At 42.8% G+C, this 15,966-nt stretch overlaps 1 protein-coding gene across 7 annotated transcripts in view; it reads left to right on the top strand.

Moving 5' to 3' along the window:
• Positions 1 to 15,966, top strand: part of Anln (anillin, actin binding protein) — an 81,497-nt gene that overhangs the window by 33,865 nt on the left and 31,666 nt on the right. For all 7 annotated transcript variants that reach the window (XM_059267514.1, XM_059267513.1, XM_059267511.1 and 4 more), the window contains 5 exons: positions 1,147 to 1,369; positions 5,011 to 5,201; positions 6,179 to 6,286; positions 11,261 to 11,387; positions 15,566 to 15,676. In XM_059267514.1, the coding sequence (XP_059123497.1) occupies positions 1,147 to 1,369; positions 5,011 to 5,201; positions 6,179 to 6,286; positions 11,261 to 11,387; positions 15,566 to 15,676 (760 nt within the window). The remainder of the gene's footprint in view (positions 1 to 1,146; positions 1,370 to 5,010; positions 5,202 to 6,178; positions 6,287 to 11,260; positions 11,388 to 15,565; positions 15,677 to 15,966) is intronic.

Below are 15,966 nucleotides of genomic sequence, written 5' to 3'. Positions count from 1 at the left end.
CAGTGAAAAATGTGACTTTGTACAAGTTACTTAATATTGTAAAGGATTATTTTTCCTTATATAAAATCAGGGAAGAGGGCTGTTAGAAAGATAAGCTAATATGCATAAAATACTTCGCATAATTCCTGGCTGACTCTAAGTTATTTTTTATAATCAACTTTCAAATCTATGATACTTACGATATTTGAACATTCCTAATCTCAAAAGTTCAAAATCCGAAATGATTCAGAAATCTGAATGAAGCCTTCTGAGTGCTCACTTGTGATAGATACTACAAGTGGAAAATTCCACAAGAAACTTTGCTTCATGCATTTTATTATTTGTGGTACTGGGAATTGAACCTAAGGCTTCCTGAATGCTAAGCAAATACTGTATCACTGAGCTGTATCCCCACCCTTCTTGCATGAAGAAATTTTTTTTTCTTTTTTGGTTTTTGAGACAGGGTTTCTCTATGTAGCCTTGGCTGTTCTAGAACTCTCCCTGTAGACCATGCTGGCCTTGAACTCAGAGATCCTCCTGCTTCTGCCTCCCAAGTGCTGGGATTAAAGGCACGAGACTTTCACCACTGTTAGGCTGAAATTATTTTTTTTAAGATGATATAAAATTGCTTCCAGGAAGTGTCTAATGTGTATATATATAACAGAATTGAATCATATGTTTAAGCTAGTGTCCCATCCCAATGATACCTCGTTGTAAGTATTTTAAAAGAAATCCAAAGTCTGAAACACTTCTATACCAAGTACTTTGAGTCAGGAATACTTAATTCATATCTTATTGAATTGATATTAACTTAGTTAAAAGTACATATAAAAATAATGTGATATAACATAATTTAAAAGTTTAATAAAAGTACTACACAATAGTTTGAGAATTTTTTTTTATATAAAATTGGGAGTGATCCTACCCCTGATAACTACGTAGCTGTCAATATATTGTGAGAATAAATTGCCTATTAATTTAAATAACAGCATTTTATAAGTTGATTTTAAAAAAAACTTTCAAGTTAGTGTTATATTAGAGCAAAAGAACAGTATTTTTGTTAGGTTTTGTATAACGGCACCAGGAAGCGGACCTTGAGTTGTTTTGTGGCAGCTCCTCTATGATGAGAATTACTGTTTACCCTGTGTGTTGTCTGCCCTGTTTCAGAAAGTGACATCTTCCCCCGTGAAATCTGCTACGCTCATCCCAAGTACTAAGAACCGTGAGGCACATAATGCTGAGCTACTTCACAAAACTACTGGTCCTCTGAAAACAGAGGCATTGAAGCCGAGGGAGAAACCAGCTTTACCCCAGGCAGTTGAGGCCAACGAGGAAGCAGACAGGGAAGTTTGTCTGCAGTCCCAACCCAGAGATAAACCTGCAACACCAGGTTACGTATGCTCATTTTCAGTATTGTGTTTAATGGTCACTTACTGTTTCTGAGTTTTCAGTCAAGGTCTTCATGTGTATCTCAGGCTGCATGGGACTTACAGTAGCCCAGGCTGGTCTCCATCTTGAGATCCCCATAGTCTCCCGGGTCTAGGATTAGACGTCTATCGTCATGCCTGGTTCCCAGCATTTAAATATCCTCTTGTGAACTGTAGAGTTAGAAGAGATTTTTCTTCTTTCTTTTTCCTTCCTTTCTTTTCTTTCCTTTCTTTCTTTTTTGTTTTTGGGTTTTTTTGTTGTTTTTTTGTTTTGTTTTTTTAGGTTTTTTTTTGAGATAGTATCTTAGATATTCCAGCTGGGTCTGGAGTTGCTATGTCATCAAGGATGAACTTGACGTATTGATCTCTATCTTTACTTCCTGACCACTGAATTGAATTGAAAAAAGCTTTGTGCCCCCTAGGCCGAGCTTTCTTATTGGGCTCTGATTGAAGGCATATTCATTAGTGAACACTAGCCCTTTGCTGGTAAAAGTATTTAATCTGTTACGTTGCAGCAATTTAAACAAATTAAATTTGATGTAGTAAAGCACATACAGTTAGAACCTACATTTTATGGGAATAGTGGAGAACCAATCTTGTAACTAAGTATGTAGAACAGTGCTTTCCGGTCTTTGCTCTGACTACAGTAAATCTAATCTTACCTTGGCTACGGGGTGGGGGGTTGGGGGAGAGAGCAGAGAATTGAGCTCCTAGGATCCACTTGTCTCTGCCCCACCCCCAACAGGAGAGAGAGGCTGATGTGCATATAGAGTATAATGCACTTCCATTATATTTACATATATGTATACTTCGTGTATATTAATAAAGGTTTGTATTTATTATAGTAGTAAGCTGATATTCCATAAAATGCTGTTTATCTTGTGACGTATCTTTTGGAATGCTCCACATATTATTGACTGAGAAACACAAGACTGAAAAAGTTAGCATAAAGATATAGTGACAGACTTTACCATGAGCTGTGTTTAACTTTGTGTGTGTGATGCACACATCTGAGTAGGTGGGAACGCCTGCACGCACACCTGGAAGTGAGAGGAGGGTGTTTGTCTTCCTCTCTTGAGACAGGCTCTCCCATCCATCTGGAAACTCCATCTGGCTAGGCTAGCTAGCTAGTGGGTGCCCGGCAGCCACATAGCTCTGCCTCCCAAGGCTAGGCTTACAAGCCCATGCAGCAGTGCTTGTTTTTGTTTTTGTTTTGTTTTTGTTTTCACATAGGTGCTGAGGGTTCAAATTCAGGCCCTCATGCTTGCAGGGCAAATGCTCTTACCATCTTACTAAGCCATCTCCTGTCCACTCCCCGGCTTTTCTTCTTTCTTTCTTTCTTTCTTCCTTCCTTCCTTCCTTCCTTCCTTCCTTCCTTCCTTCCTTCCTTCCTTCCTTTCTTCCTTTCTTCCTTCCTTCCTTCCTTCCCTTTCTTTCTTTCTTTCTTTCTTTCTTTCTTTCTTTCTTTCTTTCTTTCTTTCTCTCTCTCTCTCTTTTCTTTTCTTTCTGTCTATCTCCTTTTTTGACACAGGAACTTATGTGCCCCAGGCTTCCCCTGAGCTTACTCGGTAGCTAAGGATGACTTTGGACTTTTGATCTTCTTACCTCAGTTTCCCAGGGTTGGGATTACAGGCATGCACCACCATACCCAGCTTTTGCAGTGCCGGGGATTAAGCACAGGGCCTTCATGCCCTTTGAGCGTGTACTCTACCAACTGCCCACTCCCCAGCCTGAAAACAGCCTTTCTGGAGAGTATAGTTCGTGTTCTAAGTGGAGACAGGAGCAGGGTAAGCGGAAAGCTACAGGTAATTTCTAGATGCATTGAAATGAGGATTGGAAGTGGAGCTGGAGCTCAGGGCTAGAGCCTTTGGCAAGCATGCCCAGGCTCGGGGTGTAACCTCCGGAACTCCTGCAGCTGCAGGAGGGTGGTGACATCGGTGACAACAGGACCAGGAAAGAAAGAATCCCAAGATCCTTTGCAGTCAGACTGGGTTTTTGTTTTGTTTTGTTAGAGACAAGGTTTCCCTGTGTAACAGTCCTGGCTGGCCTCAAACCCACAGATCTGCCTGCCTCTGCCTCCTGACTGCTGGGGTTAAAGGTGTGCACCACTCTGCCCAGCTTGGCCCTTTAAAAACATTTTTTCTAAAGATTTATTTGTTTCATGCTATGTGTATGTTATTTTGCCTAAATTGTGGGCTTGATGTCCAACAAGGTAAAAGGGCTTCACGTCCCAGGAACTGGAACTATGGATGGTTGTGTGCCACCATGTGGGCGCTGTGAATTGAACCCAGCTCTTCTACAAGAGCAACAAGTGCTCTTAACTGCTGAGCCATCTCTCCAGCCCACAGACTGGCTCTTTTTTTTTTCCTTATTTTCTAAAGACTTAAGACTTAGGCATGAAGCACTATTTGTATTATTCTTTATTAGTGGATATAATTAGAATTACATTACCAGCACCTCAGAGATACTCAATTTAGGTGTTTCTTTGTATTGAACTCTAGTTTGATATATACCTGAAGTGCTAATAAATGACATGTAGTCCTCAAACTATGGCCATATGTTGAATTCTACTGTTTTTTTTTCTTTTCCTCTTAAATAAAGTTTATTATAATAGCCACATCTGTTTGTTTATATGTTTTCCTGTGGCTTCTTTCAGTCTTTACTGCAGAATTGAACAGTTGTGAGAGGCACCAGAGGGCCACAAAACCCTAAGTGCTTCCTGTCATCTCCCTCACAGGAAAGAGTAGCAAACCTCTGATATATTAACTCTACTTTAATATATATAGAAGTGTATGTGTATACATATATATCCCATTTGCCCTACTACTAAAGTACTTTATACTGTTTCAAATAGTACTCTTTTAAGTTGCATAACTCATAATTTGTAAAAAGAAAGAAATAATGGATGTGCATACTTGAATCTGTGGCCTGCATGATGTCAGAGGACAGCTGTCTGGAGTTGCTTTCTATCTTGTTATTTTGAGGCAGGGTCTCTTGTTATTTCTCTGCTGTGCTGTTGAGTCTCCAGCCATTTCTCCTCCTCCCATTTGACCACAGAGTACTGAGCCTGGGATTACAGATGGGAGCCACTAAGTCTGGCGATTTTAAAGGTTCTGGGGATCAGTACAGGGTCTCAGGGCTTTGGCAGGCACTTTGACCTGCTAAAACAGCTTGCTAGTCCCCGCTCCCCCTTTTTTTTTAGTTAACTAAATCCTACACATTTTAGGACATAGGGGCTGAGGAGATGACTCATCAGTTCAGAGGATAAGTACTGCTCTTCCAGAGGACCCGAGTTCTATTCTCAGCACCCATGTCAGGCAGCTGAAAACTGCCTGCAACTCCACCTCCAGGGGGATTCACCTGGCCTGTGATGGGACCTGTACTAATGGGCACCCACCCACAGACACACACACACACACATAATTTAAAATAATAAAAACAAAATTTGGAGCATGCTTCTAATAGAGTCTTTGAACAATTTTAATTTCTTTTTGTGAATGACTGTTCCTAGAAGCAAAGCATTTGGTAACTAATGGTTTTAGAATTTTTCGCTTGGAAATGATAATTGCTATTTTGAATAGATTCCAAAACTATATTTTTATAGGAGGAAGAGGAATTAAGCCTTTTCTGGAACACTTTGGAGAGCGTTGTCAAGAACATAGCAAAGAAAGCCCAGCTTATAGAGCATCTCATAGAACCCCCAATATCACTCCAAATACCAAGGCCATCCAGGAAAGATTATTCAAGCAAAACACATGTTCATCTACTACCCATTTAGCACAGCAGCTCAAACAGGTAAGATTTTTCTGCATTTAATACTTATTACATGACCTCAGCATGGAACATAAGAAATAAATGAGTCTCTTTCTAAAAAAAGATGTATTTATTTTAAGTGTGAGGGTGTTTTGCCTGCATGTGTATGTGCACCACATCCGTGCAGTGCCTGCAGAGGCCAGAAGAGGGCATCACATCCCCCGGAACTGGAGTTCCAGATGGTTGCAAGCCTCCTTTTGGTTCTTGGAACTGAACCTGGGGCCTCTGCAAAAGCAGCCAGTGCTCCTACCCACTGAGCCATCTCTCCAGGCCCAATGTTAGTCTTTTTGACTGAGCTAACGAGAATCTTTTTGAGGACATGCTCTAGTTACAAGACATATCTCATTCTGTAGCTTAGGCTGCCGGAACTCACTAAGCAGCCCAGGCTAGCCCTATATTCTCAGCAGTTCCATGTCAGCTTCCCATGTGCTGACATTACAGGTTTGATCACTAGCCCTGGCTTTGATAAACAGCACTTTGGTTCTCTGTACTTCCTACTGCAAATTGAGCAATGAAATAATGTATCATATTCCACGTGTGTTGTGAATCTTTATATTTTATAACTGAATAGAAGAAAAGTTTTTTTGTTGTTGTTGTTGTCATTGTTGAGACAGGGCTTCTTTGTGTAGCTGTGGCTGTCCTGGATCTCGATCAGTAGATCAAGCTGGCCTCGAACTCACAGAGTTCTACCTGCTTCTGCCTCCCACCTGCCACCGCCTGGCAAGAAAAGTTATTTTTTATCTTTCTTTTGATAAGGTCTTATGGAGTGCAAGCTGATCTCAAGCTAGCTCTCTAGCTGAGGATGATCTTGAACTGACCTACTGCCTCCACCCCCCAAGTGCTGGGATTACAGCTGTATGCTACCATAGCTAGCTTCTGAGAAATGTTTTACTAGTATTTGGATATTCTTAAATGCTGTTGGTTCTTGTGTAAAATACTGCCTTGTCTCATGGGTTTAGGAACGTGAAAAAGAACTAGCGGGTCTTCGTGGTCGATTTGACAAGGGCAATTTATGGAGTGCAGAGAAGGATGAAAAGTCAAGAAGCAAACAGCTAGAAACCCAACAGGTAATGTGAACAGGAAATGTAAAAGTCACTGATGTACTAAAGTAGTAGTGGTTTTTCATTTTTCGGTTTTGAGAGGACAGTCTCTCAACCTAGCCTAGACTTCTACAAACTCTAAATAATCCTCTTGTTCCAGCCTCCCAAGTTCTTGGATTATAGGTGTGAGTCACCATGCCCAGCTTTGTAAAATAAATCTTATACCTTCCTTTCCCAGTGACATTGCGCTTTCCATTCTCCAGTGCTTACGTGTAAGTAACTCTTCTTTTCTTGTGGTAGTCTCCATTTCCATCTACTCCGCAGCTTTCTCACTAATGACCTTACCGTCAGTTCTTATCATCCACTTTCAGATTCTCAGTGCTCTACTTAGATGCTGGTTTTTAAACACTGCTTAGAATCTACGTTTCTCATTGGTGACTTTAGCTTTTCTAAATGTGCTGTTCTGTTTGTTTCTCTATCTTGATAAAGCCCTGACCAAAAACAACTTGGGGAGGAAAGGGTTTATTTGAGTTTACATCTTATAGTCTGTTATGAAGGAAAGTCAGGGCAGAGATTGGAAACAGGAACTAAAGCAGAAAACATGGAGAAGGCTACTTACTGGCTTGCTCTTCAGGGCTTGCTCAGCTGTTTTTTTATATAACCCAGGGCCACCTGCCCAGGGACAGCACCACCCACAGTGAGATAGACACTTTCACATCAGTTATTAATCAAGACAGTGCCTCACAGACTTGCCTGTCAGCCAGTCTTCCAAGATGACCCTGACTTGTGTCAAGTTGACAAAACTACCCAGCACCCCCCCACCTATGATGCTCTCAGTGTCTGCAGCCCTTTCAGTTCCCACATGCCTCCTCATTGTTGCTTTATTCTAATCCGTCTCCAATACCCCTCTTTATACAAACAGTCCCACTTGGATACATACATCCAGTTAATATTTCCTAAATCTATTGCCAGTCTGTTTGCCGGTCAGCCAGTGTGATAGTCACTACTATGAGTGTATTTCTTTTTTTTGTCCCCATTTTCTTTTTTTTTTTTTTTTTTTTTTTTTTTTTTGGTTTTTCGAGACAGGGTTTCTCTGTGTAGCTTTGCGCATTTCCTGGAACTCACTTGGTAGTCCAGGCTGGCCTTGAACTCACAGAGATTCATCTGCCTCTGCCTCCCGAGGATTAAAGGGATTAAAGGCGTGCGCCACCACCACTTGGCTGTCCCCATTTTCTTTTCTCTTCCCTCTCCTTTTCTTCTCCAGTTCACCCGTGATTTTCATTGATCGGTTTCAGACATTTAACTAGACTTCTTAGCAGCGTTTGGCATTGCCAGTGACTTTTCTGTTTGAAGACCACCATCATTTGGCTACCACAGTACTAGATTCTTATGGTTTTCTCCTGTGTCCCTGCAGACAGGAATTTTTAGATTATTTTCTACTAAATAATTCCTTGGAAGTTTGTGAGATAGCAGCACTTATGCATGTGACCAAACTTATGAACACAATGCTAACAGGGAGTTCAGAGGTTTCCTTCCCCAAGAAACCCATTTGTTTACCACAAAAGGAGTAGCCAAAAACATGGGTGAAAAATGCATGAGTGTTGTGAAAGTCCAGGGAGACGAACCTTTCTGAGAAGGAAGGGGTGGTTTCGTCCACCGAGGGTTGGAATGGGTCAGCTAAGGTTTCCAGTCTGAAGTTTGCTGTGATGAGGCAGGTGAGGACTGCAGGGATGAGGAGGGACGGCAGGTTGAGACAGAGCCAGTGAAGGCTGCTGTTAGACCTTTTTGTGTAAAGGGGTAGGGGGAGGAAGGAGGTGGTGCCTGGAGGGTATAAAAAAGCAAAGTGTGTTTCAATTGTTTTTTCTGTGACTTAAGACTATTTTAGCACTGATGGAAAGGAGTTAGCTAATAAGTTAAGGGGAAGGAAAAGGAGCTGATAGTTGTAGGCTGAGGGAAGGGAACCATTTAAGAAAAGCAAAGTGGAGACTGCCAGCCCTGATGTCTGAAGCGCTGCTGGCAGGTCTGCGTGTCTGTCTGTTTGTGGCTGTTGTGTTCATTGCTAGGAAAGGGAGGGTGCTCACTTCTGCCTTTGACTAAGAGAAGTGTAGGTCTAGGAAGTGGAACATGGCAGGTGAACTACTTGAAGGATGAGAGGCTAACTCAGAATCAGAAGGGATGGAGATGGTGGAGTTGGGATTCGGGTGGCTGTGTATTAGTTAGTTTCTGTTGCTGTGACAAATACTATAACAGAACGCAACTCAAGGAAGCAAGGGTTTGTCCTGACAGGGTTCCAGAGAACAGAGTCAATTGTGGTGAGAAGTCATAGCAACAGTCACGGAAGCGTGGAAGGAGGCAGGAGCTGGCTGGCCACACTTTCATCTACAAACAGGAAACAATAGAAAGTAGGGTAAGGCTATAAACCATCAAAGCTTATTCCCAGTGACATTCTTCCTCCAGCAAGGCTCCAAATCCTAAAGGTTTCAAAACCTCCCCAAATAGCACCTTCAGCTGGGGAGCCGTGTGTTCAAATACATGAACCTGTGGGGGACATTCTCATTCCAACCACCACAGGCTGTAAGACCATATGTGTGTACTAGAACCAAACTGCACAGGTCTAACCAAAGAGTCTAGGTGTTGATTTGAAGAATTTGTTCAGTCCTGGGTTAGGGTTTTCCCAAACAAGAGGTCTGGATGTTTGGTGAAATGCACACGTTCATTGGTGGGGAAGAGGTTACAGTGAGGAGTTCTGAGGTCCACCCTGGGTGGAGGGGTAAGAAAATAGGGTAGAATCAAGGAAGAAAAGCATCAGATGGCCAGAGGTCTCCAAGAGGCAAGAACAAGAGAGAGAGAGAGAGTTGTGGGGATCGGAGACACAGTTAGTTAGGATGGGGTGTATGGACAAGCACACACCAGTTTCAGGGGAGGCCAAGTTGGAGTGATGGCGAAGGGTTTTAGAGGTGACGTGTTCGTGCAGCTGAGAGGCCAAGGTGTTGCTTGGATAGCCTTGGTGCAGCTTGGTGATGCAGGTCTTGAACTAGAGAAGTACTTGGAGTTTAGAAAAGACTCTCTGTTACTGATGCTAAGAAGTTCCATGTTGTTGCTGGTGGGGACTGTGGCTACAGAGTGCACTAAATCCTGGTCCAAGTCTTGGAGTAAGAGCTTTAAAAGAGGATTAATAAGACACTGCAGAGGTGCTGTTCTCATGTTGTCGGGACTCAGGGGAGAAATCTGTTTCAGATGTTTATGGATTAGTTTCCATATTTGTAAGAAAGCTGGGTTTGTATTAGGGTTAAAAAGTGGAGGGTGTTTGTTTACCATGCAATAACAGTCTTCAGGTAAGACTAGTGGGGAGAAGAAAATGGGGGTACTAGGTCATTAGAAGAGTGTCTATGTATTGAGTGTCTGCAATGGGCCAGGGCTCTGGTGGGCACTTTTAAAGTATCATTGAATCTTTCCAATAACAATGTAAGTTAGTAATGTCATTTCTCTTTCCCAGCAAGTAAGCATGAAATCAGGCTTCTAAGCAGAACTCTGGCCCCACAGCCTCGCCTTTCATGTGCAATGTGTATTTGTAGGTGGTGACCACTGCCAAAGGAAACAGCTGGGGGCAGGGCTTTGCTCTGTTTATTTTTTCAGTAATGATAAGAACAGGCAGTTGTTTTCCATTCTCGGCAGTCATTTACTCACTTAGCAAATGTGAGTAAACAGGCCGAGATGCCAGAATAGCATAGCACAAACGTTTTTTCTCTCTACGATACTTTGAAACCCACTTTTCTATTTCCTGCAACAAGGTACTTGTTTTCTGCAATGTACCTCAATTTTTCTTCCTCAAACTTTTTGCCCACCTAAAAACAGCCTGTATACAACATTCAAGAGTTTACTGTAGCCAGGCGGCAGCAGCGGTGGTGCACGCCTTTAATCCCAGCACTTGAGAGGCAGAGGCACGTGGATCTCTGTGAGTTCGAGGCCAACCTGGTCTACAGAGCCAGATCCAGGACAGGCTCCAAAACTACACAGAGAAACCCTGTCTTGACAAAAAAAAAAAAAAAGTTTACTGTATGTTTTATGCATCCGAAGCTTCTCGTTTGAGAGACATTCTAACCTGGAACTGGATGAGGGTTTGGATCCTGGGGGCCAGTTACTAACCATGTAACCTCCTTCCTTCCTTCCTTCCTTCCTTCCTGTGTGTAGTGCTGTAGCTCCTGGGCCTGTTTTAGAAATAGTGGGTTCTAGTCTAGAGGGCCGGAGGGTGTGACAGGCCGCATCCTAGCGCTGTGTGCCTTAGTTAGCTGCTGTTGTCTTACCTGCTGGTTTCCAGGAGCTCTGCAATCATCAAGTGTGCTCTTGGCTTTTGAGACATGCCTTGCTGTGTAGCACAGCCTGCTCTAGAGCTCACTGTATAGACCAGGCCGGCCTCGAACTGCGATGTCTTTTTTGCGTCTGCCCCCAGGGTGCTGGGATTATGGGTGTGTGCCAGCATGCCCGGCCATCATAACCTGTGTGCACTATTTGAGTGCACTGCAGGTTAGCAGTGGGCTGAGCAGTAACCAGGCCTGTCCGTCAAAAGTCTTGTAGACATGTGCAACAGTGCACGTTTTCCTCTTGTTTTTCCTCATTATTGGATCTGGTTTTATCCTTCTTGTGTTGTTTTTGAGTTTTGTACTTTGAGTAAATGACAGTGTAGTAGACTCTTCATGTCAGAACTGCCTGGATGTTGTACAGGCAAGGGCAGAGAGCAGTGACGGGATGCTCTCTGGGTCTCCTTCACTTCCGCTCTGGTGTGAAGTCTCCTGCTTTCTAGTCTTTTAAATAGTTTACATAATGGGGATCCTACACACTGAGAATTACCAATACTGGCCTGGGCCCTTTAATAGCATATTATTTTTTATTCTCAAAAAGCATATAAAATGTTATTTAATAATAGTCCTATTTCATTTAATAAACTAGTTAAGATTTATAATTCTGAGAAATAGAATTTACCTCTCCATTTGCTTTTTGCAGGAAATTCACTGTCAGAATACTCCCCTCAAGAAACATCCAACTGTTTCAAACACCCCATCGAGTTCTGTAACAGATAAAGTGGCAGAAAATCAAACTGCAGTGAAGATTTCTAGTGCAGAGCCTTCAGGTCAGTGGTCCATGCGGCTCAGCTGTGGCTCTGTGCCGCTGCAGATGATGTGTGCCGCCGCCGCTGCGGATGTGTGCCGCCGCTGCGGATGTGTGCCGCCTGCGGATGTGTGCCACTGCAGAGGGCCAGGATGGCTCACAGGACGGAGCTGGCTGCTGTGCCGTGCGCAGGCGTGTGAGTTCTTCCCAGAGTGAGAGCCCCCTCTTGGCTGTGTGTGTGGTGTTCCCACCCCAGAGAGAGAGGGGCTTTGTCCTGGCTCACAGCCCTAGAGAAGGACAGGCCATTGTGACAAAGGAGCTAGGAAGCAGAGCTCTCCCTGCCCTCTCTCCCCTCCCTCCCTCCCCCTGTCTCTTCTTCCTTCCTTCCCCTTCCCCTTCCTTTTTGGAGATAGGCTCTTACTGTAACCCACTATTCTAGAACTTCTAATCCTCCTGCTTCAGTGTGCTAAGTGTTGGAGTTATGAGTGTGAGTCACCACACCTGGTTCATTACAAACACTTTCAAATTTTCATTTTCCTCTCTTGCTTTCTTTTTTTTCCTTCCTTCTTTCCTTACTTCCTTTCTTTTGACAGGGTCTCACTATGTAGCTCCTGCTGTACTGGAACTCTGTAGCCCAGGCTGGCCTCAAACTCAGAGATTGGCCTGCCTCTGCCTCCTGAGTGCTGGGATTAGAGGCATGAACCACCATGCCTGGCAAAATTTTATTTTAATAATGTGTGATAAAAAGAATCACCTAAACTCTACCAGCCCATGTCTGCAATCCCAGTCCTCCATGGGCCAAGAGAGCAGGATTGCTGAGTCTAAACTGAGCCTGAGCTTCAATGATGAAACCAGTTCTACCCACCTGATGGCTGCTAGGTGCCCATTTCAGTCCATTTCAGTCATGTCAACTGTGTTCATCTGTCATCGACCTCCAGAACTGTGTCAGCTGCAGAACTGAAACTGTACTAGTTAAACAGAATTCTCCTCGTTCCTTTACCCTCCCATTTCACACGGTTGCTGTGAATTTGTCTTCTTTAAATACCTCGTGAGAAGAAATACACAGCGGTCCGTTTTTATCTTTAAGGATGCGGTCCAAGGCTGTGTGGGTGAAGCGTAAATGTGTGGCTAGAACCTGAACTGAGAACCGAGGTTTTCCTCCAGTGTTTCCACACAGACCAGAATTGTCACAGCTTGTTGTCTATTTCTGGGTTTCTGTTTGTGGTTGACAACAGATAACTGAAGCTGTGGAGAGTGAGACCCCTGGGTGGAGGAGGCCCCTGTAGCATTTGTCATTAGTGCTGAGCACTGTCCCACCACGTGTACAGCTACTCATTCTCAGTGTGTGCACTTGGAGTGCCTTCTCCTGTCCGTACCCAGTTGCCCATGCCCCTGTGTAGTCTTTGGAGAAGTGCTCGGAAGTGGAGTTATCACATCATAGTTCGGAGCAATCGCACTATTTTATGTTCTCACCAACAGTGCACAGAATTCTAATTTTCCTGCCTTTTACCAGCACTGTTATTTTCTGTTTGGAGTGTTTTTTGATAATGATGTTCTTGTTTGGGTAGTAACTATCTTAATAAGTGTAAGGTGAAATCCCATTGTGTTGTTTGTGCTTCTCAATAGGGAAGGTGGATGTTTTTCATGTTCTTTGTGGTCGTTTGTGTTTCTTCTTTGAAGAAAGGACTTCTGTACCCACCCATCCCACACACATACACCTGTTTTTTTCTGGGGGGAAAAAAGTCGGGATCCTGCTAGGTAGGCTAGGACGGCCTGGAGTCTACTTCAAACTTCTAATCCTTTTACCACTGCCCCCCCAACCCAGGCACTGTGATTACAAGCATGTCCACCATTCCTGTTCCAGTGTGTGTGCGCGCGCGTGTGTGTGTGTGTGTGTGTGTGTACACATTGGTATTGGTTTGGGGTATTTTTCCTTGGGGGTTGTCCACCTGTTTTTGAAACAGTCCTTGGGACCTGTCATTCACTGATTAGGTGAGGGTGGCTGATCATAACCCAGGGGATCTGCCTGTCTCCAGCTCCCTGGTGCTGGATTAAAAGTGAACACTGCCCTGGCTGACTTTTGTGTGAGTTCTGGGATTAAACTCAGGTCCCCATGCCCGTGCTTTATGTGGCAGGCACTTCACTGCTGACTGAGCTGCCACCACCCCCCACCCCGCAGGCCTGCTCCCTCCCTTTTTCAGCCATCTGATTTCTTCTGGTTGAGCTGTGGTAGTTCTCTATAGATTCTAGATAGTAACCTCCTCATCATGCACATGATGTATAAATGTCTTACCTTGTTTCATAGGTTGCCTTTCAGTCTGTCACTCTGTTGCCTCTTCTGTTTGTTTTAAATAATTTAAATAAGAAATTCCTGAAAAATTCAACATTATGAACTCTTTCCTCTGTTTATTTTTTAAAATATGGTTTATAGTTTAAATCTTATATTTAAGTCTTTAATCTATTTTGTTTTTGTTTTTGTTTTTGTTTTTGTTTTTCAAGACAGGGTTTCTCTGTGAAACAGTTCTGGCTGTGTTGGAACTCGCTCTGTAGACCAGGCTGGCCTTGAACTCACAGAGATCCTCCTGCCTCTGCCTCCTGAGTGCTGAGATTAAAGGCGCGCGCCACTGCTGCCCGGCTTAAGTCTTTAATCTTCCTAGCTGATTTTTCACTATGTAAGAGTCCAGCTTCGATGGTCTGCGCATGGATACCCAAGTTCACTAGTATCATTTATCCAGCCGACCCTTCTCTTGCTTATGACTCATCTTCTTCCCTTGTTGAATATTCTTGACCAAATATGTAAAGGTTTACTCTGGGCTCTGTTACACTGCGCTGGTCTTCGTCTGTACGCCAGTACCGCTCTGTATTGACGACTTTAGCTTTCTGATTTTTCTTCCTTTTATGTGTTGCTGAAACCCAGGGTCTTCCACACGGCAGAGAAAGTACCGCTGAGTTGAGCCCAGCTGTGTAATAAGTTTTAACAGGAAATATGAATCTTCCAGACATGATCTGAATATTCAGGGAGTCCTTAAATTCTATATAAATTTGAAGATGCCTTTCTGCTCCTGAAAAGGAAGATTTTGATAGAGATCACGTTGAGTGTACAGATTATATGGTCCTACTGGCATTTTACCAAATCTTTCCCTGTTTGTGTCTTTACTTCTTTTTATCAGAATTTTGTTGTTTTTAAGATACAGATTGTTTGACTCTTTGGTTGAGTTTATTCTTAAGTATTTTCTTCTTTTTATTACTTTCTCACCAAGCCCAAGCTGTCGTCCAGGATCCCCTTGAACTTGAGACCCTCCTGCCCCCACTTCCCAAGTGCGGGGGTCACAGGTGTGCATGTACTGTACACCTGGATTTATGCAGTGGTGATGAATGCTCAGACTTCCTGACTGCCGGAGAGATTAACACTAGGAATTCTTTTCAGCTTGTCCACTGCTTGTGTAGATGTGTTTGTATGGATGTATTGTTGTATCTTTCAGACAGTGGTGTGCTCTGTAGGCCTTGCTATCCTTGAATATGCTGCAATTCTGCTATAGCCACGCAAGTTTTAGGATTTCAGGTGTGAGCCACCACACTTAGGTGTTGATATTAGCTCCTTTATTTAACTCTGCTGAACTTACTAACTGTATTAGTTCTAATAGGTCATGTGCTGTCTTATTTTTTGGTATTGTCTTCAGGGTTGTCAACATTAGATGATGCCATCTGTGAGCAGAAATAGTGGCAATTCTGTTCTAATTTGGATTTTTTTTATATCTTTTTATTGTTTGTTTAGTTGCTTTTGATGAGATCTTAAACCGTATATTAAGTCCAATAGGGAGAGCAGGCATGCCTAATGTTTCCAATCTTAGAGGAGCGCTCTCCGGCTTTCCGTCTGTTGTCTGAGGAAATCCCTTCTGGACCTAGTTTTTGAGTGATTTCGTTGACACCTTTTTTAAGTTAAAAACTAATGATGGAGCAGTCTGAATAAAGAATAATTTGTGTTATTGCTGTCCTTTTTCCTCTTGGTGGAGAGAAAAACAGGAAGAGGAAACAGATGTAACAGGTCTCCATGTATAGATTAGAATACTTAAAAGTACATGCATGGCTTGCTAATTAAGATTTATGACTCCCTAATTTTACATTTTCAGGTTGTTTCTGGCACACATGTGCTCGTGCGTTCACACACACATTAATTTGATTTTTCTCAAACTTTTTTAGGTTCCACTGAAAGCAAAATGACAAAGTCCAGCCCTTTGAAAATAACATTGTTTTTAGAAGAGGAAAAGTCTTTAAAAGTCTTGTCAGACCCGAAGGCTGAGCAGGAGACTGGTTGGTTTCTAGTCTTTATTTCTCGCTAGCTCTGGATCCATTATAAGCAATAATACAATAATGTAAGAAGAAGCACTGTTTTTAAATGACCTGTCATTTTACAATGACCGTGCTGCTAACGGTCACTGTTAAGTTACTCTGAAATTACCCTAGATGGCGTTAATATTTTCCTTTGCTGACTCCTGTGTGAAGGGACAGCTCCTAACAATAGAAGAGACTCATTTGAAAGTGGTTGTTGAGATTTTTTATTATTATTATTATTATTATTTTATTTATTTTTTCTAGGACAG

This window comes from Peromyscus eremicus, chromosome 7, assembly GCF_949786415.1.
Source record: "Peromyscus eremicus chromosome 7, PerEre_H2_v1, whole genome shotgun sequence".
Taxonomy (NCBI): Eukaryota; Metazoa; Chordata; class Mammalia; order Rodentia; family Cricetidae; genus Peromyscus; species Peromyscus eremicus.
This window is presented reverse-complemented; position numbering and strand designations above follow the sequence as displayed.